The 26,324-nt window shown below is 39.7% G+C and overlaps 1 protein-coding gene across 1 annotated transcript in view; it reads left to right on the top strand.

The window, feature by feature from the left end:
* Positions 1–26,324, top strand: part of SCN5A (sodium voltage-gated channel alpha subunit 5) — a 216,003-nt gene that overhangs the window by 54,756 nt on the left and 134,923 nt on the right. Inside the window, exons 6-8 of the mRNA XM_082046668.1 lie at positions 2,665–2,756; positions 10,660–10,890; positions 26,054–26,117. Coding sequence (XP_081902794.1) covers positions 2,665–2,756; positions 10,660–10,890; positions 26,054–26,117 — 387 coding nt within the window. The remainder of the gene's footprint in view (positions 1–2,664; positions 2,757–10,659; positions 10,891–26,053; positions 26,118–26,324) is intronic.

The following is a 26,324-nucleotide window of genomic DNA, read 5'->3' as shown; positions in this document are numbered from 1 at the left end:
AAGGCCACTCAGTGCTCCAGCCCAAGGATTCATGAAAACTTCTTTAAGGCTTGTTTAATGAGTGGGTTGGGTGTCTCTGCTTTCTTTCCTAGCTGCGTTTCAGTTTTCTTTCCAAATGATATTTCATCTCCTAGTTAGAAGATCCTTAAAACAGGGTTTAAAAGGTGTTTAGAGAGGTTCTTAGGGATGTGATTTAGTCTAGAGTTAGGTTGTGGTCAGACTCGATAATCCTGAGGGTCTCTTCCAACTGAAATGATTCTATGTGAAAAATCAAGCTTCTCAGTATAAAATTATAGCAATGGCTACACTCTTCAGAACCAGCATCCATTCCTATTTTTCTTTAAGACTTATTGTACTAACATTCTTGGAATAGAAAAATAATTTGAATTCTGGAGTAGAAAAGAAATAGGAAAGTGTTTCCATGAGCTCACAGGCAGCAGTGAGAGAGTTAAATCTGACTATTATATGATCTTAATATATACAACGAAACCTCCTTCCCAAGTATGCAAGCAGTGGATAGCACAGAGCGCTGGATAACGGACTCTATTCTGATATGATTTATCTTTCATATAAATCCAATTTGCAAGTAATTTAAAGTAAGAGTGATTATACAGGTAACTCGGTGTTGTCTTTGCTAGTAGCTAGTGTGATTCTAGTGGTATTTCTGTATCTGGAAACAAAGATGGCATGAAGGTTCAAAATGAGAAAGCCTGATAATGGGCCATGAGATCTAGATGGACCAAGGGTTTTGAGGTAAAGGAAGATCGGATTCTTTCAGTGGTACGACTGTCACTTGCTTTACATTTATTGCCAGATAACTTATTACCTCCTCTTTGAGGCAGAAGCAGCACAGATTGGGTTTCAGAGAGTAGTTTTAAATACCATGCTAGAGATTAAGTGGTGCCACAGGTCTCCAGGGCTTTTATTCTGCCTTGTGCTAAGAGACACAGCTGTGGCTTGTGACCCTCTGTGGGGCCATAAATGGGGAGATTATGAAACTGTCCCTGTTTAGGTCACTCCTTCCCAGACAAGCAAGTACTTTCCCAAACATGTGAGGCAGCTCCAGCTCTGGGTGGGAAGTTCCCTGGCAAAACCTTAACAATTATAAGATGGCTAACGGGAAAATTCAGGATGGGAGTTCCAGTTGCTTCTTAGTCCCTGATATGGAGGAACTGGTCTGCTGCATTTTCATCCAAGAAATGGCTGAAATAAATCTTAATTAACTATTGTGAACGAGCAGTAGTAGTCTTTGCTTCATATGCTGTTCACATATTATTAATGTGTTTTTACAAATCTCTGGGCAGCAAAACCATATTCCTAGTTTGGGAGAAAAGCACTGGGAAAACCTGGGGAGGAATTACCAAACAGGTGAATCTTTGCCCAGGCTCCTCTATGAGATTATGAAAAAGAGAAGCAATATTGCTCTTCCAGGCTATAATCTGGATTAGTAGATATGAAGAGGATGCTTTGTCCTCCCCAGAGGCCTTTGCACAAAATCCACTTAAACAGACTTTGTAAAATAACAAGGTGAGTTTTTTTTTTCCCTTGACATATAAAAACAAATGCCTTAAAGAGGCAGAATATGCAAATGAAATTTAATAGAAATTTAATAGTCAAATGATCCAAGAGGTTTTTTGTTCAGAAGATACAGTGGTGACTTTTCTTCTACTGTATACTGACTTGGAGGAAATAATTTTGTGCAATGCTGAAAATGCCAAACTCATTCCATAACTGACCCTTCTGGGAGCATGTTGCTCAGATGTGGCATGGTTCTCCATGATGAACAAAATAGGCAGTGAAGAACTGCGGTTGGTATTTTAATCATAAGTAGTTTTTAGTAGGATCGCAATTATATTCTTTCAAAATCCATATTCCTGCAGCCAAAGGGCACGGTTTTTATGTACAAAACAAAATAAAATTGTAAGCAACTCTTGAAACCAACTTTTGCTTTACCACAGTGTAGAGCATCTTAGAATAAACAACGCAGTAGAAATGTTTGCACTGATATTTTCCCATGTTGTCCTATATGTAGTTTCAGAAGCTATTATGTAAAAATTACTTGGGTATTTGAAGCTTTTATTTTTTCTTAAGAGTAGCAAAATAACTCTTAATGTGTCCTAAAACATAAAGAATTTTTGTTATACTACATGATGGTAAAATCTTCTAAGTATTTATTGCTGAACAGCATGATAACAAGTTCACCCAGTAGTTTTAAAGAATTGATGCCTATTAGATAAGTTTAATAGTTCAAGAGCCATTTGAAAGAACATGAATTATGAAAAAAAACATGACAAATGGCATTGAAGAACAGCCTGAAAAGTGGACGCACCTCTCATTCGGCTGCGTTCACTCCCACTATTTATGAATGTATTCTTCATTCAGACTAGTCTCATCCTCTATTGTATAATGCCAAATAACTGTGACTTAATTCTACAGGTATGTAGGAGAATTTGTGAATGTAGGCAGTGTTTCACCTCTTCGGACTTTCAGGGTATTGAGAGCTTTAAAAACTATTTCAGTAATTCCAGGTAAGAAGCTCTGATCCTTATGTTTTGGCTCTCAGCTACAAGTGATTCTTTCTCTGTCTCTCTTTGTCCCTTTGACTGTTGTTTTTTTTTTGCTGGTGTTTTGTCATTGTCTGTGTGTGACTTTCCCTTGTTACAGATACATAACTGAATTTGTGGACCTGGGCAATGTCTCAGCCTTACGAACGTTCAGAGTGCTGCGGGCGCTGAAAACAATCTCAGTCATTTCAGGTGAAAATCAGGTTAAACACTCCGGCTGCAGTTGAAGCCTACATGCCATTTCCAGTAGTAAACACAGTAATTACAAATGACTTAACCATAGATGCTGATCAGGAAATGGAGGAATGTAGGGAATGTGACCTGTCAATAGAATACATTTTTCATATGTTTTTCCAATACTGTTTTTGTGGGCAGAAGAAGTTACAGTGCCTCCAGAATTACAGACTTCACTAAGACAAGTGCTGCTGTAAGAACGGCGGTATACCATGGCTCGTGAATCACATACATAAAGCATTCATTCATGAACCATAAGAAAATGGCAATGAAACTTTTAAAATCTTCGGATATTGATTTTTAAAAATGGAAGGTTAATGACCTCAAAATGCATATTCGTGTTTAAAAGCACATCAATAGAAGAATCTATATCTGCGCTATGAGCTGAGGTTTCAAGACTGCAGGCACAGCCTAATTTGTCATGGTGTTTATCCATTTGCATGTGACAGAAACACTATTTAAATTTCAGACCCTGAAAAGATCAGAAAATGTTTCATCATTGATTTTGGTAGGTTCAGCATTTCAGCAGCTCATGTCTTCTCACATTTTCAAGGATATGATTCCCCACTGCCTTCCCCCCCAAAAAATAACCCAAAAAGGATCAGTGTTTTACTACAGATCTGGTAGTGAAATAAGCTATTTTTTCATAGCTTTTTATCTAATCTATTACTATTTCTTAAAATAATAAATGACATTTGCTATTAAGTACTTTATGCAGAGATGAATCCATTGAGGACTAACCATATGACAATAATTTCTTGCCAAGCATTATCTATGGACAGGTCTCATTCAGCCTCAGTGTTTAACATCTCCAACCTGCATGACAAGGTAGAGAAGATAGCAAAAACCATGCATGGTAGATCCTATCGGTGATAATCCTGAACAGATGTTGGCAATTACGTGTCAAAAATACTCTAAACATGGAGAGAACTGCTCAGATTCTCACGCACAGCTCTTTAAGGTTAGAAAGGATTTTCCATCTATCATATTATGTACAACTACACTGTAATATAGATCTAAATAAATTCCATGGTGTAAACTTTTATGAATGGCATTCACATGGAGTATGAACTAGAAATAGGAATTCTGGAACTGATATGTTAAGAAAACATGTATCTAAGGCTTACTCCCTCATTCGAACATTAAAGTGATGAAAATCGGTGAAATTATTGAAAGAGCAAGGTACTTTTCATTGGAAGTGTGTGTCAAAATATAGCTTTTAAAGATTAATTTAAGATAATTTATTTTGTCTGGTATTCCTTGAACTCAGTTTCTGTCTTAATTTTTGTCTTTAAGTTTAAAAAGAATGATCTCTTATCAGAGAGGATTTGCTCAGTGTTCTCTAAATTGTATATCCATTGAGAAAGGACTTTTCTTTTCTTGGGAAACAGAAAGTTGAGCACAGTTTAACAGATCGTGTGGGATAGTCATGGCTAATCAGAAAGAAAACTGGAGTTTCCTCGGTTCCTTTGCTAGCAATTTGAAGGTACAGCCATCTCCAGGGGACACCATTTGCTTTCCATCGTGTCTCAAGCTTCAGCCTCTTCAGAGCAGAGCTTGTCAATATTGCTGAGTTTTATATATATATATATAGCAATTTTCTGCTACCCTATATCAGTTAGAGCAAAATCTTATTTTGCAGCAATCGATAAATTTTGGCTGTTTTTTTAGTAGAAAAGGAGTACTGAGATTCAGATTTTCTTTTTTTAATACAACCAAGTGATGTTAAAACCAGAATTTTTCCATTTGTTGGTTAATAGATTAAAAAAAATGAGGAGTATTATTTATTACAGTAATATATAATAACTCACGTTCTCTTTTTTTATTTCTGACTGACTATTTGATTAGTTTTTTTGATAACTGCATCTTTAGGTACAAGTAACTAAATTATTTCCTGACATAACTGCATGAAGATATACTAATATATCATCTGGCCTTAGATTTTATTGTCAAGATTACCTGTGCCCTGTTTAAATTACAGATGTGGAGAGCTACAAATTGCTAAGGAACAGCCAGCTGCCTGTAGAACAGAGTTATTTTTGTTTTTAATGTTAGCAGATAATTTCAGAGGAGTTGGTTCATTTTTCAGTTAGACACATGTATTTTAAAAGAAATATTGGCCATGATGCTGTGGTTTATTTGGAGATCAGTCTGAGTTTTTAATGATAACACAGGCTTATGCTGAAATGAAATATTTTTCCACAATAAAAATGAGTATATGTTGAACACTAATGTCTTCCATGAGATTTTGGGTTCAAGTGCTAGGGAGAGTCAAAGGAGCCTGTTATTTCTGCTTCCTCTTACACCTAAGGTGAAGAATGCAGAGGTGGATTCTCCTTTGCAAATATCTAAGCTTTTCCTTAATAAAATTGATCCCACTTTCCTATCAGGTAGTTCTGTTTGCACAAACATACTTGGACTCAGCGTGCTCAGTGAAATTGTTTACCGAAAGTAAGGGGCCAAGTCCTGCACAGTATAAGGCTTCAGTCCAGCAAAGCACTTAGAGGCTGGTTTTCAAAGGCGTTCTGCTCCACTGGAAATCAATGAGTTTCACTATTGACTCCAGAGGGAGTCGGTAAAGCTCACAATTAGTGCTTTTAAAAATCTCACCTACCTTCAATGCCTTGCTCTAAGTGCACATGCAGGCACAGGGACATTTACGGGACTCAGAAAGATCTCCCAAATTCTCGGAGTCCGTTCCCCTGGCCTAAGGCTGTGTTTAGGACAGCTCAGTCCTGGCCTGATATTTATTACATGACTTATTCTAACAATCCTTCAAAGGTGGAAGCCTCATGGTCTTCCTGAGCAGTCTGTTCCAGCACCTCGTTACTTTTGCCATTAGATTTGCCCTGGGAGGACGAGTTCAGATGCAGATTTGGCGACCCAAATATTAGTGTTTACCAGGAAGCTGTGTGCTTCCCGCTCACTGGAGATCTGGGGCTCAGTTTGGTGGCCATCACGCTGGCATCTCCTGCTCCCCAGGGCCATGGATCACCTGCAGTCTCAGTCTCTTAGTGCGTTATCAGCTCATTATTTTTTACCTGACAGCCAGGGCATCAGGCCTTACCCTCCGTGGCAGCCCTTAACATGCCAGAGGACCTTCACGGGTTCCCTCAATTTTCCCTTTTCTGCACTAAACACACCCATTTCTTTCTGTTTTCCAGTTGCCAATGGTATGGGGAGAACAAGAGCTGTGTGCAGTAGCTGGATATCTGTTTATCCAGCCTCATTAAAAGAAAGTTATTCATTTTTTCACATATCCATTCTGTTGAGATTCTTAGAAACAGTTAACATTTTCTCTATAGGAGCATAAAACCTTTAACTCTCAGTGATTTTATTTATCACTTAGCGTCTTGCACATTGCCATGGCAACTGGATTTGTTCATTTTCAATTTAGATAGGAACATGGTCAGCAGCTGAATAACCCACTGAAGTCACTCACTTGTCTCCCATTACCAGCATATCCAAGTCCCAGTGTGCTTGATAGGAACCCTTCCCAGAACAGTAAAGGGTCTCAAAACATTTTTTACCTGCATGGAAAACACCGGCATTTTTTGATAACTACTAATTGAGGTGGTGTAAAACCCTGAGGTAGACCCTCCTGTGCCTCCCCACGACCAGGATTTTGTAAAGTACCTGTATCCAGAGAAGCTCTGCTGCCCTTTGTGGAATGGGCATGTACATCACGAACATCTCACATAAAATGACAGGATACCTGCGAAAGGTGACCTCATAGAAAATTGGGCCAAGGCACTTTGGGGCCTGATCCAGCTCCCGTTTAAGTTAGTGTGAGTCTATAGGCTATAAATAGTGCTGTGAATGTTATCCAGTACTTTACTGATAGCCAGAACAGAGCGCGGAGCACAAGAATTAAAACTGTGTGGAGGAGACTGAACCCTGTTCACTGCTTCAATCTCACGGAAGTTCTCCTGCAGAGAGATAAATGTCATTCTTCTGTTGGGTAAATCACTTAACTCAAGATGTAACTATCCCAGAGGTGAGAAATACATGACATATTTATGTTTTCCTTGGAAACTGGCCTGACAGTCACATTTCCATGCAATGATGGTCCACAGGAAAATTCATGTTTGCCAGCACGCTGTTAAACTTTTTACTGCCCCACGTGTTATTAGCTAATGACAAAATACATTAGTCAAAAGTGAAATCTTCTCTCCTTGCATGCATGTGACTAGTGCAGACATTTGCAAGACACGTGTATCCTCATAAGAAGGGGTAGGCTAGATGGGGACAATCATGTGCAAGTCACAACTCTTTATTTTTCCTTCTTCCTGCTCATTTCCAGCCTGTGCATGAAAGTGTCTGATGTTCTACAGGTGATTGCCAACATCTGGTATAGATGTCATACTGAATTACGCTAATACTTTCTCACATCTCGTGGGAGGAATGGATGGTGTTGTGAGACCTTGCCATTGCTCATTGTTTGGTGTTGCTTGCATTTTTTTATGGTTTCTCGTTTGCATTTGGAAACTGATTATTTAATTAACCTCTGAATGTATTATTTTCTACATGTATTAACAGGAGTGTTTGGGCCAAATCCTTCTTGCTTTCTGCAGATGTCAGGCTGCCTCTACAGTCCCCATTCCACTGACTTTGGATGCTGTGGTGGTGTTCATGTCACGCAAGCAGGATTTGGCCCAGAAGTGTGGAAAGAATTCAGTGATTCAGGAAAAAGCTGTATCGATTATTCCATAGGGAGTAATCTATAGACCCGTTGTCATTAACAGGTGTAGATGTTACTCAACTTTTGGATCAGATCCTCAGTTTTTTCTGCATGCTGCCTGTTTCAATGTTTGACTTGCAAGAATTAAGTAAATGCCTTTAATGTCCCATAAATAGTCTCTTCTGTTAAGCTATATTGCAGTGCTCTCATTGGCATTATTTCAAGGGAGGATTATTTATCTAGAAGATTTAACAGTGCTCTGAATTTGAATACATCTAACATTGTTTTTACAAACATAGGATTGATTCAGAGAAATGCAGAGCACCTGCGGGAGGTTCTGGATGTCCTTATTTTCCCTCAGCCCTTCCATTTATGAGGCACAGAAAGTTTAAATGTATGGTGATTTAAACACTTTGCTTAGCAGTGAGTTGTGCCAAGAAACTTGATGGATGGTAGTTCATTTTCTGGGCAAATTTTGTATTTAAAGGGTGAGGAAAAAAAAAAAAGTTTGATTGATTGGTTTTCCTGGAAAGTTTTAAGAAAGGTCCAGGAGGCAGAGCACAAGTTATTTTTAAAAGCTTTTAATTACAGCAATTGTATTACTAAAACATTATCTTCTTAAAATGTTTGGAAGCCTGTATGCTATTGAAACAAAACAACAACAAAAAAACAACTACAGAAAAAAAAAAAGTAAAGCAGAAAGCCCTTTCACAAAGAAATTATTTGATACCTGCAAGGAATGAACTTTCAAAACTAATAGTATAGAATTACTATTCTATTTAAAACCCCAGTAAGTAAACTGAGGAAAACATGTTTCATGAAATGACCTTGAAATTAACAATACTGGGGTTTGCTTTTCAAAACAGAGAAATTTTATTGGTGATGAGGATTTTGTAGGTCTTGTTTTCCTAATATTATCCCTGTTCACATTAGGACTCCCATTGTCCTTGCCCATTTGGGTAAGATTAATTAGTGTACTTAGACGATACAAATGCAGCCTCCAAGCTTGAATTTGTATTACAAACAAATAAATGTGCTGCGGGGATTCCACAGAGGCTACTGAATTAAAAGAAGTTGTGGTTTGGCTTTTATCCCTTTTTTAAGACTCGGTTTCCATTTGGGCTTCCCAAGTTTCACCAGCTTCAGTGAAGAAATGTCTATGCTTTCAAAGGACAGCCAGTGATGAGAATAATCAAAACCATTTCAGAATAGTAGATAGAATTAAAAAAATGTTCTATTGCATTTACAGATCATAGTTGTTTTTCCCCACCCCACTACTTGTTTGAGACCCGACTCTCTTAAAGGTCTTACATTCTTAACACTGGATAAGGGTGAGAGCGCAGGAAATCCTTTAGAACTAATTTCACCCAAGACTAGATTATCAGCAGAGTTATACTTTTTATCTAGGCATGAAAATAGGTAGCCAAATCTATACATGAACTCAAAAGTTCAAAGCTGTCCTTTTCCTAGGTACCTGAACAGATTTGTAAAATCTCGTTCTAGTGAAGGGTACAGGTAGCATGAAAATCCAGGTTTTGCTTAATGTTTGTACTGCAATATTTTTTGCTTTATTTTTGAGTAGAGCAGGGAGCTGTCGAATCTCTCCCTCTTTACCATCACACAAACTAACTTAAAAGAGGCAAACAAAGAATTCAGGGGAGAAAGGGGCTACCCACACCTGATGGGTCAGTCCCTTTTAGTTAAATGGCTATTTAATATCCATTAATATCAGTCGCAGTTTAACCTAATGGCAATACCCTATTCAGGAGTGGAATATTTTAGGCTGCTGGACCTGTTGGCCACTCTGGCAGCTCATCCTCTATTGAGAAACTATGATTTCCCCTTACTTGAACCACAGAATTTTAAGCAAGACCAATAACTCATTTTGCCTTCCTATGAGTCCTCAAGTACATTTTGATATTATTTTAAATTATACAGCACTAGCTCAGCCTTTGTGACTGCCAAACTCTTGAGGTAGAATTCCAGGGAACTGAGAATTAATGTGTGTGATCATATTCAGTGAGCAAATCAACATGCTTGTGAGAATTGCCCAGGAGAATTCCTCCTGTTTCCTCTTTGCATTTTCTTTTTTCCATTTAACTAAATTTCTCTTACTGCTGCCATAGTGGTGGCACTGATTATCAGAAGCACTGATTACTACTTATTGAGTATTAATGAAATATAAATAGTAAAAGACCCAGCAAGATTACTACCCTCGTGCAGCTGATATTAATGCCCTACTGCAGCACACAGGTTTAGAAGGGTCTTTTTTTGAGAAGAGTGGTTTTATCGTGTTCATGTAATGTTCAATCAGTTCAAATTGTGCTGATCTGCAGGAACACTTCAAAAGCAAGCAATATCTTTTGAGAAAACAGTGTACTTATTTATATCTGTGTATTTGTAGAATAATAAACTGAAGCTAGTGTTACAGGGTGAAATAACACAGGAGAAGCTGATTTGTGTGACCCAAGCCTTTGGTGTTTGTAATAAAACGATTTATCTACATTGGCAGCATGTTACAAAATAATTAACTTTGCCCAGGTATTGTTGAAGACTCAGGTTGTTTTACTCAAATAGTTTCCACTGGATTTATTTGATTGCCCATATTATTTAGCTTATTTCTAATCCCAAATTGATGTTGTCTTAAGCAAATGAAGGCAGAGGAATTGTTCATATGAGGACGGCGAGCTGGATTTGGTACTAAAATATGTAAAATAATCGGGGAATAAATAACATTTCTGTACCTCTTCATCTGTTTATGTGAGGGATAAAGTTATCAGAGTCACCTGAGTGATTTAAAACTAATTCACATTCTGAAAATTCAATAGGATTTAGGCTTTACAACCTTTACTTTGGCTCATGAAAATATAAAAGGCATTCCATATTTTCTTTATCCATGAATATTTTTGTATCTCACTGTTCCTCCATCCAGTTCTTTCCTTCCATTTTTAAATCGGTGTTTGTGTAAGAGTATTACCAAGACTTTTGTCCAGACAAAAGTAGGCCAAACTAAATGTTCATAGTGATGACTTGTCTCTCGTTTCTGCTCTCCAGTTACAAATACATAGTAGAAACCCTTTTTAATTTCACTTCCATGGAGATATTTCATCTTGAAAAGCAGCTGTCTACAGGCATTTTTAAGCCTCTCAGTCTATAAACTCTTGGCTTTTTTCTCCCTAGGACTGAAGACCATTGTAGGGGCACTCATCCAGTCTGTTAAGAAACTTGCTGATGTGATGATCCTGACCGTTTTCTGCTTGAGTGTCTTTGCCCTCATAGGCCTCCAGCTCTTCATGGGCAACTTGCGACACAAATGTGTCAGGGACTACACCAAGTTTAACTTCACCAACGGCACGTTGTACTTGGATGGTAGGATGTGGAACACCTCAGAGGAATTTCTTAGTGATCCAGGTAAACTCTTTCCCTTGTTGTCTGCTTTTTGGTTGTTTGGGTTGACAGGGTGTTTTTTCTGTATTAGTTTGGTTTGGTTGGTGTTTCTTGGGGTTGTTTTGTTTGTTGTTGGTTGTTTTTTTTTTTTTTAGTAAAATCTGTATGTGAATCAGCAAATGCAGCATTATGTGACTACTTGTTCTTCATTATGTTAATGTGGTTTCAAAAGACCTAGTTAGCATTTTCTGATCTCTGTGGTGCCTTCACAGTTCATGCTAAAAGTATTTCTAGTGCTTTCCTATGATACAGACTAAGGTCCTTGGGCACATCATTGATCACAGTTTTAGGGTGTCTCATGACATTTTTCTTAAAAATCTCTTTCCTGGAGTCAGGCAGTCACGTGAAAATTTCATCTCAGAGTGTGGGTCTTGTTTGCATGCTGTTTCTTTAAGATAATTCATAGCTCTTACATTTTCTAGAAAAACTTCTAACATTTGAATTAAGAGTCTTAAAAAAAATCAAAAAGTGAAGCAGAGCAATTCAGTATTTATTAATCTGAAAAATCCCAAGGGCATTTTTTCAAGGAACTCTTATGCTATTAGGGCCCTAACTCATTATCTGGGTTTGGCCATCCTGCAGTATCTGGTGCTCTGATGTTTGTTATCAAAAGGCTTGTTTCTAGGCCAAAGCAATATTGAATACTCAACAGTCTTCTGTACTTTGCATTACAATGAAATAGGTTCACTGAACTAATTTATTAACATTTAAAAAAAATAAAAATAAGCATTTCATGTAAATAAATTTCAGAATGTAAACAAGTGGCCCAGCTGTTGCTCCTCCAAAACCCCTTGTGTCAACAGAGGACCCACACCAGTTGCAATGGACGTGGGTCACATCTGAAACTATTCAATGATGCTCTTGAGAGAATGAAGCAGCCAGAGTGACATGCATTGGTAGGAACTTGTGACCAGTGACTTCTGGTATTTCATTTGTTTTGAGGAGGAGAATGAACCACATAGCTCATTAACTGGAAATTTGCTTGGGAAGTACTGGTTTGGTTGGTCACTTTTGTCATGGGGTACTTCTGCTCTGACTATGTGGACCCTACAGTCCATAATTCATGTATCTCCAGCCATCTGCACTATAAAAACCATCAACCTGACTCCTTGCAGTTGCCTGGCTTGACCCAGGGCTCAGTTGGATGCCTGGCATAAGGTTGCCCCAACCTCTGCTGGCTTCTCAGCATGGTGCATGTCTTCAGCCAGGCTACGTGGTCCAGAGACTGGGCCAAGGGCAGTCCCACCATTCCCCACTGGTGAATTCTGGCGTCCTCAGTTCCTGGAAGGAAGTGATGTTAGGAAGGTCTTATTCAAGGAGTAAAAAAACCTCAGCATTGGTGTGTTTAATGCATGATGTGGTTGATGCAGCATTAAGGAATGGTGGCTCATGAAGCTCTGACTGAATGGGGGTCATCTTTGGGACTAACCCTGACCATCAGGTTATGTGTCACCTCAGTATCACCCTCTTGTCAGCTGAAATGTGGAAATATCTCTGTGCCAGAGCAATAAAAACTACATTGAACCTATGCTTTCTGGTGATAAGCCTGCTGGCATGTTTTCCCACCCATGCTCTCCATACTTCCAGCTTGGAGATGAGTGCTTGAGGAGCTACCAAAGATGTCTCTGCACCTGTGGGGAATTAAGGCTCTTCACGGCTCCTTCACCCACAGATAACTGACAACTCTGTGAGGTGATGCTCTCCTTCTTTCATGGAGGCATTGAGAGATACAATAGTGATGCTGGAAGTATAAAGCCCTGCAATAAAGGTGAAGGGATGAAGTGGAGCTGTGAAGATAGTCTGGCTCTCTAGGAATGGAATAGGGTAAATGTACCACTGGATGGTTACACAGTTAATGTCAGGACCAGCTGCAGCATTGTTTTAAATGGGAGGAATTGTACAGCTGCTCCAGCATGCCATGACCAAATTTATTTGTGTGGTCCTGATATGGGGAGAAGGAGAGAGGCTCCCATAAATCCATTTAGTAAATCCAGAAATGGTTAATATGGTTGTGAAAATATAGTTGTTATCACTAAAGGAGATTTACCTGCTACAGAGATAATCAACTTGGTGAGGTAATGGATTAAAGTGAATTAAAGTATGAGTATGTGACATTAATAGTAAGTAAGAATTACACCAGTGAATGTTGTTATGTTTTCACAATATCTGAAAATAAAGACATGGTTCATTATAGCAAACAGATGTTAGTTATGGAGGATGGACAAAAATATAGTTGAAGCGTTGAGTCAGTTCAGCCAGCCACTGAACAACTAGAAGAAAAGTAGATTTATAGGAAAAATATACTGGCTTCTGAATAAGAATTATGAAGTGTTCCTTGAAATGCCGGAGGAGGTTGCTTAACTATTAGGTTGGAGAGAACAATATTAAGTAGCATTTTCATTTAATGTTGACTATTGCACTAAAGTAATTCAGAAATGGAAGGACTGGCTCATTTTGTAACTAGATGGGATAGTGCTTTATATTTCATTTTGCGTAAGTATTATGGTGAAATGAAGTGACTGTTTAACAAAGTAGTACTGACCACAATTTAATAACAGTCTGAATTTCAAGTGCTGCAGGGAATTAAGCAATACATACAGTTAGATTAAAGTGTAGGCAGACCAAATTAGATAAAAAGAGGAATGTATTAAGAAACAGAGTAGTGTCAGTGTTTATTTTGAAGAAGAACTAGAGGAGAAAATTGGCCAACATGTTGAGAAAGTAGAGTTCACTCGAAGGGAGCACAGACAATTACAGAAGCTCTTTGGAGACTTCAAAACCAATGTGGCTGAGTCAGTTTGGAGCAGGGGTACTAATCTAAAAAGAAAACAGAAACTTGAAATATTCTCAGAGATTCATAATACTTTTTTTTTAAAGGATGTGAAGAAATAAGGGAGTAAAAACCACTCAAAAACAAAATTGGAAAAATTATTTGTTAATTCTATTCATTGGGACACCAAAAGGGGTGATATGCCAGTTCTGCTCTCTTGGAGAATAAAATTTTGCTCTGGATTATCCGAGAGAGTTTTTCATGTTTTAAAGGACAGTAGGGAGCCTCTGAAATGGCATCAGCCTCCTCTTGTGCCCTTGAACCTCTTTTGTGTGAATGGGAAAACAAAAAAAGAGTAGAACCCCTTAAAAGGGCAATACAGTGAGGGATTGCCTGGTGCTGCAGAGGAAATAGCTGACAGACGTAGTCATAATGTGAACTCAGTTTTCAGTCTTTCAGAGCCCCTTTTAGCTTGAGATAGCTGTGTGCCACAGCCACTTGGTACAGGAGACATTTTGGTTTTGTAGAAGACCTAGGATAGCTTCAGCTCTGCTTTTTTTTCTTTTAATTTTATCTTCTTTTAGCCCCCAGGCAGGAAATTTTTCTCATCTGTCTTATTAACCCTCTAGTTTTGATTTTATGGATGGGGGGAAAAAAGTCAATTTGTAAACTTAATTTGCATCATCATTGGCTTAACCACAGATGTGTGGTGATACTTGAGTTTTGGTTGATCCTTGAGGAAATACCAGCCATGCCCCCAGGGTTCAGGAGCTCCTGCCCTTAGGCACACCACTCCTCTTCTACCTCTGTGGTCACCACAACCATCTTGGCTGGTGGTGCAGGTGCTTCCCAGCCCCTCTGTACCCATGTTTCTGCCTCCACCACCACTAAAGGCAGCATAACAGCACCAGTACTGGTGGTGAAAGGAATTCTAGTGGCAGAAGAAAAGTCTTTTTTTCCTAAATCTGGAAAAAAAATATTTGGTCCATTTCTGTGCATGATAGATCCATTAGCAGTCAGCCCTCACCACCTCCCCTTTTAGGCCTTTGGCTATTACTTAATCATTCTTGCATGAACTTGTGAATCCTGCATTGCAAGGTTGCTCGTGTCTTTGTGAGTTGTTGGGTTTTCTCCTCCTGACCATCATATAAACTGAATCCCACCAGGAGTAAGGATCTCCTGCCTATCCACCTGACACTTTCGCTTGTTTTTCCCAGCATGGGGACTCGGGAAATTCACACTGAGAGATCTCTTCCATTTATTTTCACTAATCACTTAGTTCTAGTGTACAGAAATGACACTGAATGTTCCTGATCAGACTGTTAATAAGGGCACTTTCTTGGCATTCTCATTAAAAGCTATTTCTATGAAAGAATCTTCATCTGAGCTACTGCAGGTGGTTTCTTGACTTAGTTCTACTGGGCACAACAGTCATGGTAAAATAAGACATCTGCATAGTCTCTCCTCAACTCACAGCAGAGACACAGGTTGAAAATTTGCTTTTTGGTGAGCACATGTGCCTTGTGATGAACAGGAGGGATTTTCTGTTCTTTCTACCAATGTAAATGACTCTAGGTCTTTACAATTTACACACCAGCCTCTAAGAAGTCGTCTTATCAGAAGAGTTATTCCAGTTTGGTTTTGCCTTCCATGAGTAATGCTTACCAGTGCAAACCTAGGCGGGGGGGAAAGGAAGATATAGACAGAAGTCACTCATCCAGTCTCCCAGCCTCTTCCATAGGACTGTTCTTATCCTGTATGAATGGAGTATGGGATGGGGGACAGTTGAGCATTAGATAGAATCGGGCTAAAAAACTCTTCATGTCAGGTGCCAGTGGTAAAGTTAAAATGGAGACACAGCTCATTCACCTGGGAAAACACTGACTATGGTAAGTAATGATTTCTCTACCTTCAGTTCTAGATTGGGTAAGGGACTGCAATCAATAAGCCCAAGGAGGATTATTTTTAGACATGAATAATAACAAACCGGGGAATCTGAAGTTGTAGATGCAGCAGTGCTCATATATAAAAATGAATTGAAAAAAAAGTAGAAAATAGCGATAGTTTACATCCACAGCATTATGAAAATTATGTGATCAATATATCAATATCAAAGTTATTGAGCTGTCAGTTATCTTAATTCCAATACTTATAAAGATTTCTAGGAAAGCAGCTGCAAATAGCATGCTTGAAAGCCTGTCTTAGGTTGTGGTGTTTAAATTAAAGATGTATTTGATGAAGTGAAGCTTTATGAATGTGTGAGTCAGAGTGGATTGAAAGGTAAATGATGTCAGATATGTCACTGGCTTAGACATACCAAGGGACTGAGTGTAGTTGATTCACATGGCTGATGATTGTAGAATCTTTAATGTCATTTATGTATTCCATTACTAAAATGGATTATTGACTAGTCAGTAAGTAGCAAGTAGAAGTCTCAGTTTAAATAGTGTGTTCTTTTGTAGAGCAGAGCTCAATGGAAGTGCTGAACAATGCATAAGAAAACCACTTAAGAAAAAAAAAACTTTAAAATATAGTAAAATTATTATAAAATCACTTTTGAGGTGATAATCTTAAACTCCAGTATTTTCTTTTCTTTTTTAAACTAAATACCCTACTTAGAGACACTCTGAAAGGTTCTCATTTTGAATGTTTTCTCTCATAATCAGTATCTTGTAAGGTAAAATAAAACCATGTAATTTCTTTTAGATAACTCTAACATATTGAATTTAAAAAAAAAAAAATGTTTAAGCTTTATTAACCTTTTACTGAGAGGAATCAACTGAGGAAGAGTGTGACCAGCAGGTTGAGGGAGGTTGTTCCTCCCCCTCTACTCTGCCCTGGTGAGGCCACATCTGCAATTCTGTGGCCAGTTCTGGGGTCCCCAGTTTAAGAAGGACAAGGAATTACTGGAGAGAGTCCAGTGGAGGCTACAAAGATGATGAGGGCTCTGGAGCATCTTTCTTAAGAGGAGACACTGAGAGAGCTGGGGCTGTTCAGCTGGAAAAGAGAAACTGAATGGGGATCTCATCAGTGTTTATAAATATCTCAAGGGTGTGTGTCAAGAGGATGGACCAGACTTTTTTCAGTGGTGCCCAATGACAGGATGAGGGGCAACGGGCACAGACTGAAACACAGGAGGTTCCATCTGAACATGAGGAGAAACTTCTTTCCATTGAGGTGCCAGAGCCTGGACCAGGCTGCCCAGAGAGGCTGTGGAGTCTCCTTCTCTGGAGACATTCAAACCCACCTGGACACCTTCCTGTGCGATCTGCTCTGGTGAACCTGCTTGAGCAGGTGGGTTGGACTGGATGATCTCCAGAGGTCCCTTCCCACCCCAACCATTCTGTGGTTCTGTGACTGATGTGATATCCATCCAAATAATGGTCTTGGTACTTGAGAAGGGCTCACAGGCTGGTTTTTCACAGGGTGTGAATGCAATCAGGACCAGTCTGGCTGCTTGGAGCTGATAAATCAGGAGTGGTTCCAGACCATTAGACAGTATGAAATATTTCTAGAGTCTTTTCACCACCTCCTCTTTGATGCCCTAGGTATAATGCATTGGTGATGCAAACAGGCATGAATGCTGAGGCATATGTCTTTGAATATTTAGAAATATATGCGTGTGTACATATATACATATTCTCTAAGTTTTGTGCCTGATTGTTAGCTCTGCCTGATGAACTGCTTCATTTTTACTTTTAGAACCACTGAAATGGAACTGTATGAACAGATATTCTGAAACTGTATGAGAACTGTATAGAAAATAATGATGTCTGAATCAGATAATAAGTGTAGAGAGTTTGGGGAGAGCTGAAGTGTTTGAGGTGTTTTCTGAGGTGGTAATAGAAGACAGTGAGTGTTTGATGAGTAATTATGGAGGTGGGAGGAAAGAGGGAAGCAATAAATCGGGTTGAGACTGGAATAGGTGTTTTATTATGTATGATTGTATGTGAACCAATGATTAAGACAAAGAACCTCTCTGGGCTTTCAGACTGTGCTTGTCAGCGTGGAATCTATGCATGTTACTCCACCATTAACTGTAAATATTGTGGCTTTGTTCAGGTGCTGTGGATCTTTTGACAAATAGCTTCATAAATGCTCAAACATTAATGCTCTGATGTGTTACTAACATGGGTATTGCATCTGTGCGCTTTAATGTTTTAAGCTAAATAGAAAAAGAAAGGCCCAGCAAAAAAAAAGTACAAGGATCAGAAAAACATAGGAATTGGTACTGTTGTATCCAATACTTGCCTTTTTTTTTTTTTCCCCAGCCATTCAGTGGCATTTTTTTGGCCTTGTGGTGTCTTATCTTGGAACAGTTTGTAAAACAGGAAGATTTGCCCCTCAGGTACATTTCTTTTGCTTTCATCACTGCGTTGCTGCTCACAGAAAGGAGAGATCTGCTAGAGGAGAGATCTGCCGTGGAAGATTCAGACTGAACATTTTCAGAGTTTTCCTCCACCTTCAAATTGTTCGTCAGCTACCAAACCAATGTACTTGCACAGTGATGTGCATTTGAAAGGACCTCGTCTGTGCCCTTTGGAGCCTGTCCAGAGACTTTTGCTTCCTCCATGTCCAGCAATAATGTGCCTTGCAAAGGCAAGAGGGAGATTTTGCTTTTAATTCTCAGCCATCAGTATAGGTGCACCATGAACCCACCGGCAGAGAAGGGCTTGTGTTGGTGCTTTCCCTTATTGCGCTGATTTTAAGGAATATGTAAGGAAATATTATCTCCTGATACTTTTTGTCAACACTGAATTCACTCAAGTGAGATGGAGATAAAATATGGGAATTGCCAGGCTCAGTCTGGCCTTGGTTATACCTAAAACAGCATCTGTCTTTGGCACAGAGCAGCCCCACGTGTTCCAGAAGAAATTCATACAGCCTGGATTATAGATATTTTTCTATATTTTTATTAACATGAACTGTTATAACTCTGGATATCCTTATCTACATAAGCAACAAATCTCTCTTTGAATGTTTTGGCCACAGGGGCAGCCTGCAGCAGTAACGTCTGCAGTTGAAATGGCAAGTGTACTGAAAAATATTTCCTTTATCTTTAGTTTTGTGGGGTTTTTTTTCCTTTCCACTCCCCCCTCAATTTTCTTAGGGCAAAAAACATCGTTATCATGTTCTGTGACCGGAACTCTGATAGTCACCTCTTTTTTAAGATCTCAAATTTTTCAATTGCTCTGTATCTTAAACTTTTACCAGTCATTCTCAATACCCTCTTCTCAATACCCTCCAGTCCAGCAGTTAACCCGTGGAAAGCAATGCTGCCGTCTGTCCTCTGGATGAGACAAGCTGCTGGTTTATGGGATGTTTCCTTTATCCATCCTTCTCCTCCTGCCTCTCCATACTACAGTCTTCTTTGGTCACAGCTTCACTTTACATAAAGTGTTGGTGAAGAATCCCTAAAAGTATTCTATATCTATACCTGAACTGATACAGGGAATTTAAAACTTGACGAGATTATGGATGGATTTTGTCTTTCACTGTTTACTTCACATGCTGACAGCACAATATCTCACTTTGCATTTCTCTACTCTTTTATTTATTTTTTTTAATCAGTGGATAGGCCTCTTTAGTGTTCGTCATTCAGTCCTGGCCTCGGACTTGATTTACCTGGAAAATACTGTGTATAGTAGATTTGTCACCTTTCTGCTCACCCTCTCTATCCTTTGTACTTTAAAATGTAGTAAAGTGATGCAGATACAGCCTTCTGCTAGCCTTCAGAGATACTGCACATTGACTTTTCATCTTAACCTTTGTCTTCTGTCTTTTGATCCAATTCGTTTGTTTTCTTTATCACAGTACAAGCAGGAGTATTTTCTTCTATTTTCTGGCATCTGTAATCAAAAATGCATTCAACCCTTGCAGCAGCTTTTGATTTTAATTCCTTTGTGTGAAACACTTGGGGAAACAACCAACCAACCAACCAAAAACAAAACAAAAACAATACACCACCAAAAGGCAAAAACCTCTACAAAATGTCCAGAGAGCACACTTCAGCATTTTGCTGCCTATTCATGTGGAGTGTATGTCTAAACAAATGGTACTAACCATGCTTTTAGTTATGTGCTATGCAGCCTACATCCGCAGCATGGGGCTGCGTGCCTGGTCAGACACAGAGACATGGAAGGAGGTTATCTGAAGATGTTTAAAAGCCAGCATGTGTATTTATTACTGGTGATCATCTCCTGTCTTGTCTTCCTTGGGATGGTCATGGAGTTGGTGTGGTCTCCAAAACAATTTGACAACATCTAAATTCTCTGTTCCCCTCTGGTCCACAGCTCCAAATGCTCCTGATGTGCTTTTCCTTCCCTTGGACCACACAAACAGCACGAACCAGGTGCTGCAGATCTTGGAGGCTTTCAGATCCTCTTCCTAGTGTGCAGGAACCATCTGGAGGAGGGCTTGATTGATATTTTTAGTGGCTTTTTCTCAAAGAGGAGAAAAAGCTGTACTGTCAAAATTTGACATGTTCTTTTCTGTGCTATGGTGACTGCTGAGCCCTGGTTGGGAAATTGCTTCTTTAGCTGGTGTCAGGCATAGGGGGATAGACAGACAGGTGTCTGCCAGAGACACTTCAGCATAAGAAGACCGCTTTCCTTCCAGCACCTTGTTGTATGGTGTTCTACGACCTCTTCTCAACCCTTCCATATGTCCTGCAGGACAGCTGATGCCTAGGGCAGTCCCTGAATTCAGAGGTGTAGTTACCCTAAATACACATATAAGCCAATGCTGGATATTATAGAATCACAGAATAGTTTGGGTTGGAAGGGACCTCCAAAGCTCATCCAGTCCCACAGCTGCCATGAGCAGGGACATCTTCACCCAGATCAGGATGTCTTCAGGGATGGGGCATCCACCACCTCTGTGGGCAACATGGGACAGTGTTTCACCACCCTATAAAGATGTAAAAACCTGAAAAAAGAGTTGTCTGCTTGTACTCTGCCCCTCTACCCACCCAGCCATCCTCACGATTAACTCTTCCTTTTTTAACTGAAGGTTGGAAAACGTCCTCCGAGGCAGTTATGGGGCAAGGTGGTGGGAGAGAGCTGGACAGGAGCAAGTGCCCAGGGGAAGAGGGAGGGAAGGATGGGAAGAAAGGGGAGGAAAAAGGGAGAGAAGATCCTGTGAAACCCAGCAGAAGGACTGGCAGTAGCAAATGCCAGGGGAGGCAGAGGACAGTCCGATCCCTTGTCATGAGGTGAGCAACAGGAGAGCACCTGATTATTACAATTATTTGCAACCCCTCTTAGCAGGGAAGAACTAACTGGCAGTGCTGTTTATTCCCAAGCATTCTTCCCTAATAATACCCTTAATACAGCCTGTTCCATCGCTTTTGTGAGGCATGTTTTTCATCTTCAAACTCAATTTCATTTATTAGGGACTTCACCGTATGTGACACAGTGTGCACACAGCAAGTGCAGCAAGGATTTATTTTAATTATTATGTATTACCAGGAGGTACGGTGTGTTTGTGCCGGTGGGCTGAAGGGTGAGGACGGGGGTGTTATCTATTTTGATTCTGTGTCACGTATCACAGCTGTAAGGTGGTGGGGCTTTCTGAATTGCATTTTAAATTTGGAATCAGGACGTTTGGTGACTGTCAGTGCTCTGTGCCAGCTGTAGTGCAGGGAGAAAACCTCCAACCAGCACCCGTGTGGCTGCAATAAATAGTCTGAGATAACAGACACCTCTCTGAAGTTTTTGTTAGAAAGTCAGCCAGAGGACTCCGCTCTGCGTAGTGACTAATGATATTTTAATGCTGCTCTTTATGCAAGTGAGGTAATATATAGTTGTTTGGTTTTTTCCTTTCAAATTGGAATGAATTTGTTGTAAGAAACAGCAAAATATAATTTCAGTTGAGTCTTCGAAGGAGGAACAGAAGCTGGATTCAGAAACCGTGTTTTCTAAGCTGACTCTAACCTTTTCTATTTTTCTGAACTGGAAACTTTTCCTTAGCATAGAAATGGGGAGGACTTCTACCCTGCAGATCTACACACCCCACTGGCTTTCTGCGCAGTGGTGTGACATGTAGGTGTGCAAAGTATAAGCTGGAGCCATTGTGAATGTTTGCTCTGTTAGAATTGCCTGGTGTGGAATGGAGCAATGCAGAAATCTGAAAGATAGCGACAAATCTGAATAAGTGTAGAATCAAACAGCAGAAATAATGAGAATTGACTTGGGAAGGAAGACGGTGCAAGATAATCTAGAGGAATGTGTGTATTTCTTCTCTACTTGCATACAGCAACTTTAAAAGTAGGGCTAATGTGTGATTTGAGCAGTACAGAATGCAGAGCATGGGCTTGCGGAGACACAGCAGCTCATAGAATCACAGAGTGGTTGGGGTTGGAAGGGACCTCTGGAGATCATCCAGTCCAACCCACCTGCTCACGCAGTGTCACCAGAGCAGATCACACAGGAAGGTGTCCAGGTGGGTTTGAATGTCTCCAGAGAAGGAGACTCCACAACCTCTCTGGGCAGCCTGTGCCAGGCTCTGGCACCTCAAAGGGAAGAGTTTTCTTCTCATATTCAGATGGAACCTCTTGTGGTTCAGTCTGTGCCCGTTGCTCCTCATTCTATCTAACTCTTGGTGTTACCAAAGGAAAAAATTACTTGATATATTTTCATCTTCCTAATGAGGTTTCAAATCTAATTTTTAAGGGACCAGTGATCACTAGGGCTTCTACCAAGCTTCTTGGTGTCCCTGGAAAGCCAGGAGGTCTGAGGATGTTGGAGAGATTGAATTACTATGGGTTGATGTAAATGTAATGGAGAGCTGGATTAGTGAACATTATTTCCTGGTCTGTGTTTCGTTTAAGGTCCGTTTGCTGGTGATGGGAAAGATCAGATGTTACTTGGCTCCATAGTCATGACATTTTGCTGTCTGGGCTTTGTGTCACATCTCAAGACAACCACCAGTGGTCCCTACCAGATAATAACGTTAATGTTTAACAACTGTGCTGAGTAATATTTGTTACTAACCCTTTCCTCAAAACACGGGAATTCATTAGATGAATGTCCGCTCTTTGATGCTACAGGTGTGTTAATGTCAGTGCCAAGGAAGATGTGACCCATAGTAGATGCAGTTAAACATCTACTGCTTTCTACCTACCTGGCACAAGTAAGAGTTGTACTGAGGTTCTGGTACTGTGAGCTCCATCACACCCAGCTAAGGTTGTGGATTTGGGCCAAATCTTTACTTTTACTGATGCTTGAGCCGCTTTGAAGCAGTTGCCCTTGTTTCACTGTCCTGTTAGAAGGTAAAAGGCTGCTTGTGAGCACTCACTTTACAGGATTACTTCATTGAACTTGGCACCTCTAAAACAGAAGCCATGGAACGACAACACCAACATAAGGATTCATCATACACCTATTTAATAGCAGTTGAAACAATCCGACACAAATGATGTTAAGCACTGGAGATACAGGGTCTCAGTATATATTTATAAGCCTCAGGAACAAATGTGTGTTTGTTTTGAAGATAACATGTGGTTATTAGAAAACATATTTCTGTTGAATTTTTGACTGCTGAGTACTGACGAGAAATGTTTTGTATTATTGAAAAATAGGTTAGTTTATCTGGAAACAATGGAGTAAATAATGTGCGACTGACCAGAAACTGATGTGAAGCCTGTGTTTTTCTGACTCATTTTTTCAAATTCTTTCAATATGATCAAGTAGTTATCTTACTCTGAAAATACCTGTAGAAAAGTTCCTAAAAGGCATTGTATACACCATAACTGTGACATCAACATTGTACTAAAGCCAATAGAAAAATTTATTATCATTTCCTTTGCAAAGAATGGCATGTTGCATAAACACTATGTGTACACACACACATATGCACACAAACATCATTGTTTTGGCTTGATTTTACTTTAGAAATTGAAAGAAAACCCCACCTAATATGTAGTTTTTCAGTTTTGTTTCCCCATTTTCATTTTCCTAAGTTGTTTCCCGCTGACGTGCAGAAGTTTTTCAGTGAAAAATCTAACAAAACAAAATAATCTTCCAAAACAATGAAAATGTCATTGTGTTTTTCAGGTGGTGTTGATGAGGTTGAGCAGTTTGTGTTTCAGAGAGAAAATCCTACAGTAAATGAAAAAGGAGTTTTATGTTCTTTGTCCATGTTAGAGTTAACTGATGGAAAGCCGAGGCCATAGGTTAATACGATCCCAAGGTGGTTTGTTTTTAAAAGCAAGAGTGATGACTGTTTGCTTCTTAAAGACCTCCGACTGCCCAGTGCGCTTGATCAAAATCCAAATCAACTTGCTTTGAATGACAAATTGATTGTTGTGCGCATTTTTTTATAATACAGCAATTTGTCTCCTTGGGTATAATACTCTAATCCCCTCTTCATTTATCAGTAGAGACTCAGCAATTCAGCTTTTCCCCAGGCTGAGGTTTGGCACGGTAGCTGTGACGTTCTGCTGTGTAGTTGCAGACTCCATGGTGAAGTTACCCCCTCCCAGCAGCATCTACGCACTGGTTCCTCAGCATGCATTTTTTACCACTCTTTGGCACCTCCCGTATTGCTTGTTTTAGGAATGTTACATATTTGTCAACAGCAGACATCAGATTTTTTCTGTTCTTGAGGCTTTAAATTTCTTGTTTGCACACAGGATCTCCTTTTCCTCCTTCTGTGCTCTCACACTGTTCTCATTTTCTGATTTGGTTGACCAGGAGGTGTTGGTTCAGTCTTCAACCAACACGGTGCTCCAGAGCTTCACCCCTCAAAGAAACTGGTCAACACACAGTGACAGATCTATGGTCTTCCTGGTTTTAGCATTTGCAATATGCAAAGTTGCAAATCCCAGGGAGTCATGCGTATTTGTCAAGCTCAGGGTACCCCGTGTGGTGGCCATTTCATAACAAGTTGCAGAACCTCTGCAGTTGTTTGTCTCTTATCTCAACGTTGTGCCTTATTTCCTCCATACCCCAAAGTCTGATGGGTTTATGTCACTATGTACCCCAAATAAGATACCATCTGTCCTGAGAAAAGCACACGTCTTTTACCACCAGAATTGGAGGGTGGAAGGAGAGGGAAGACACAGCATCCTTCTCCTATTTGTGGTGACCTATCACAGATCTTTAATTGTATTGTATACCTGGGTATTGCTGTCGGTTGAGATGTTTCTGCAGAAAGCCCACATGTAAGACAAAGTGGAAAAGCATACAGTCTGAGCTTGGATGTATGCTCCGATAACTTGTGAACACCATCACGTGCTCTTGTAACCACAAGCTCATGGTCAGTAATTCCCTCTTGGCATGCAGCAGGGCACGGCTTTTCCACTGCTCGCAGCTTTACTGAGAAAGCCACAGCACATCTGTTCGGTGGCCTGAGCCATTGAGCATTCTTTGCATAGCCTGCCTAGATAAGCTGTCACTCTCGATTTTTAAAGCATTTCACAACAGAGACTTAGCCTGGAATGGAGAACCTCTTCTGAGCATCATCTGCAAGGCTGCCACCGCCGTGTCTTATGTCAACAGGGAAACACGTCCTCTCTGCTGAGGCAAAGCACACTAGATTGTCTACCCTCCATCAGTCATCTGCTTTGTTTCACATTTATTATGTTTCTAGATCGACGCTTTTATCCATCCTACCACACGAGTTTTAGAGATGCTCCTTAGAACCTCTCTTTTCTTCAGATTCTCTCTGGAAAACCAGTTTTGTTTACTCTTTTGAGAAGAAGCTGGCCTCCTGTTCTGTTTCTCTGAATTTTAGAGTTTGTTGGCTGGAGATAGAAGAGGGAGTGTGTACACAAAGGCTCTCATTAGCCTGGGGATGCTAATTTCCTTAAGCCTCATTGATAGTCAACCAGGGAATGATCCACAGCACTTGCATTTAGCTTACTCCTCTGAGTCTCCCTTGAGAAGTGTCTGTCTGTCTCCATGGCCATTACAGATGATTGTGTTGATAAATATTTGTCTTTATGAATACTTCCTTGTTTGTTCTTTAACAAGTTGTGGTTTTATGTTTCTTTTGCTTTATACTGTATGTTTTCTATGCTGAACAGAATCCACCAGATTGAAGGAGTAGGCTGCTTCGTTAGTATTGTTACATGACTAGGTGATGTTTCCTACAAACATTGCCCACAGCCCTACTGCCACCTTATTAAACTGGTCATTTTGAAATACAAGTAGCAAGTGCTTGAAGAGCTTTGAAAAAATGTATTGTTTTTTTTACAATTTATAGAAGTTAAAATTAGGAAAACAAAACAAAAGCATGCCTTTCATATTTCAATTACTGTACCAATTGAAGATGTTGGTTGGTGGATGATATTTGTGAATGTTGTAGCTCCCAGAATGTACTTGTTAAAAAGCCATTTCTCTATTTCTGTTGCAGTGAACTATTTCATAAAAAATGGTACAGAGGATGTGTTACTGTGTGGCAATAGCACTGATGCTGGGTAAGTGCTTTAAAAATACCTTCACTTCTGGTTTGGTTTTGTTGCTTTTTTTTTTTTTTCCCCTATGTTTTCTTTCAATTCTGTCCACTTCTCACCAGCATGAAGTATATATTTCAATTTCCTTGTGTCGGTCGTAATAGGAGAGAGGATAATGGCAATATTTTGCGTAGTAATACAATTTTCTGAACTGCAGGGAAAAGAAGTTTG

The sequence above is a fragment of the Streptopelia decaocto genome, assembly GCF_964273445.1.
Source record: "Streptopelia decaocto genome assembly, chromosome: 2".
Taxonomy (NCBI): Eukaryota; Metazoa; Chordata; class Aves; order Columbiformes; family Columbidae; genus Streptopelia; species Streptopelia decaocto.
This window is presented reverse-complemented; position numbering and strand designations above follow the sequence as displayed.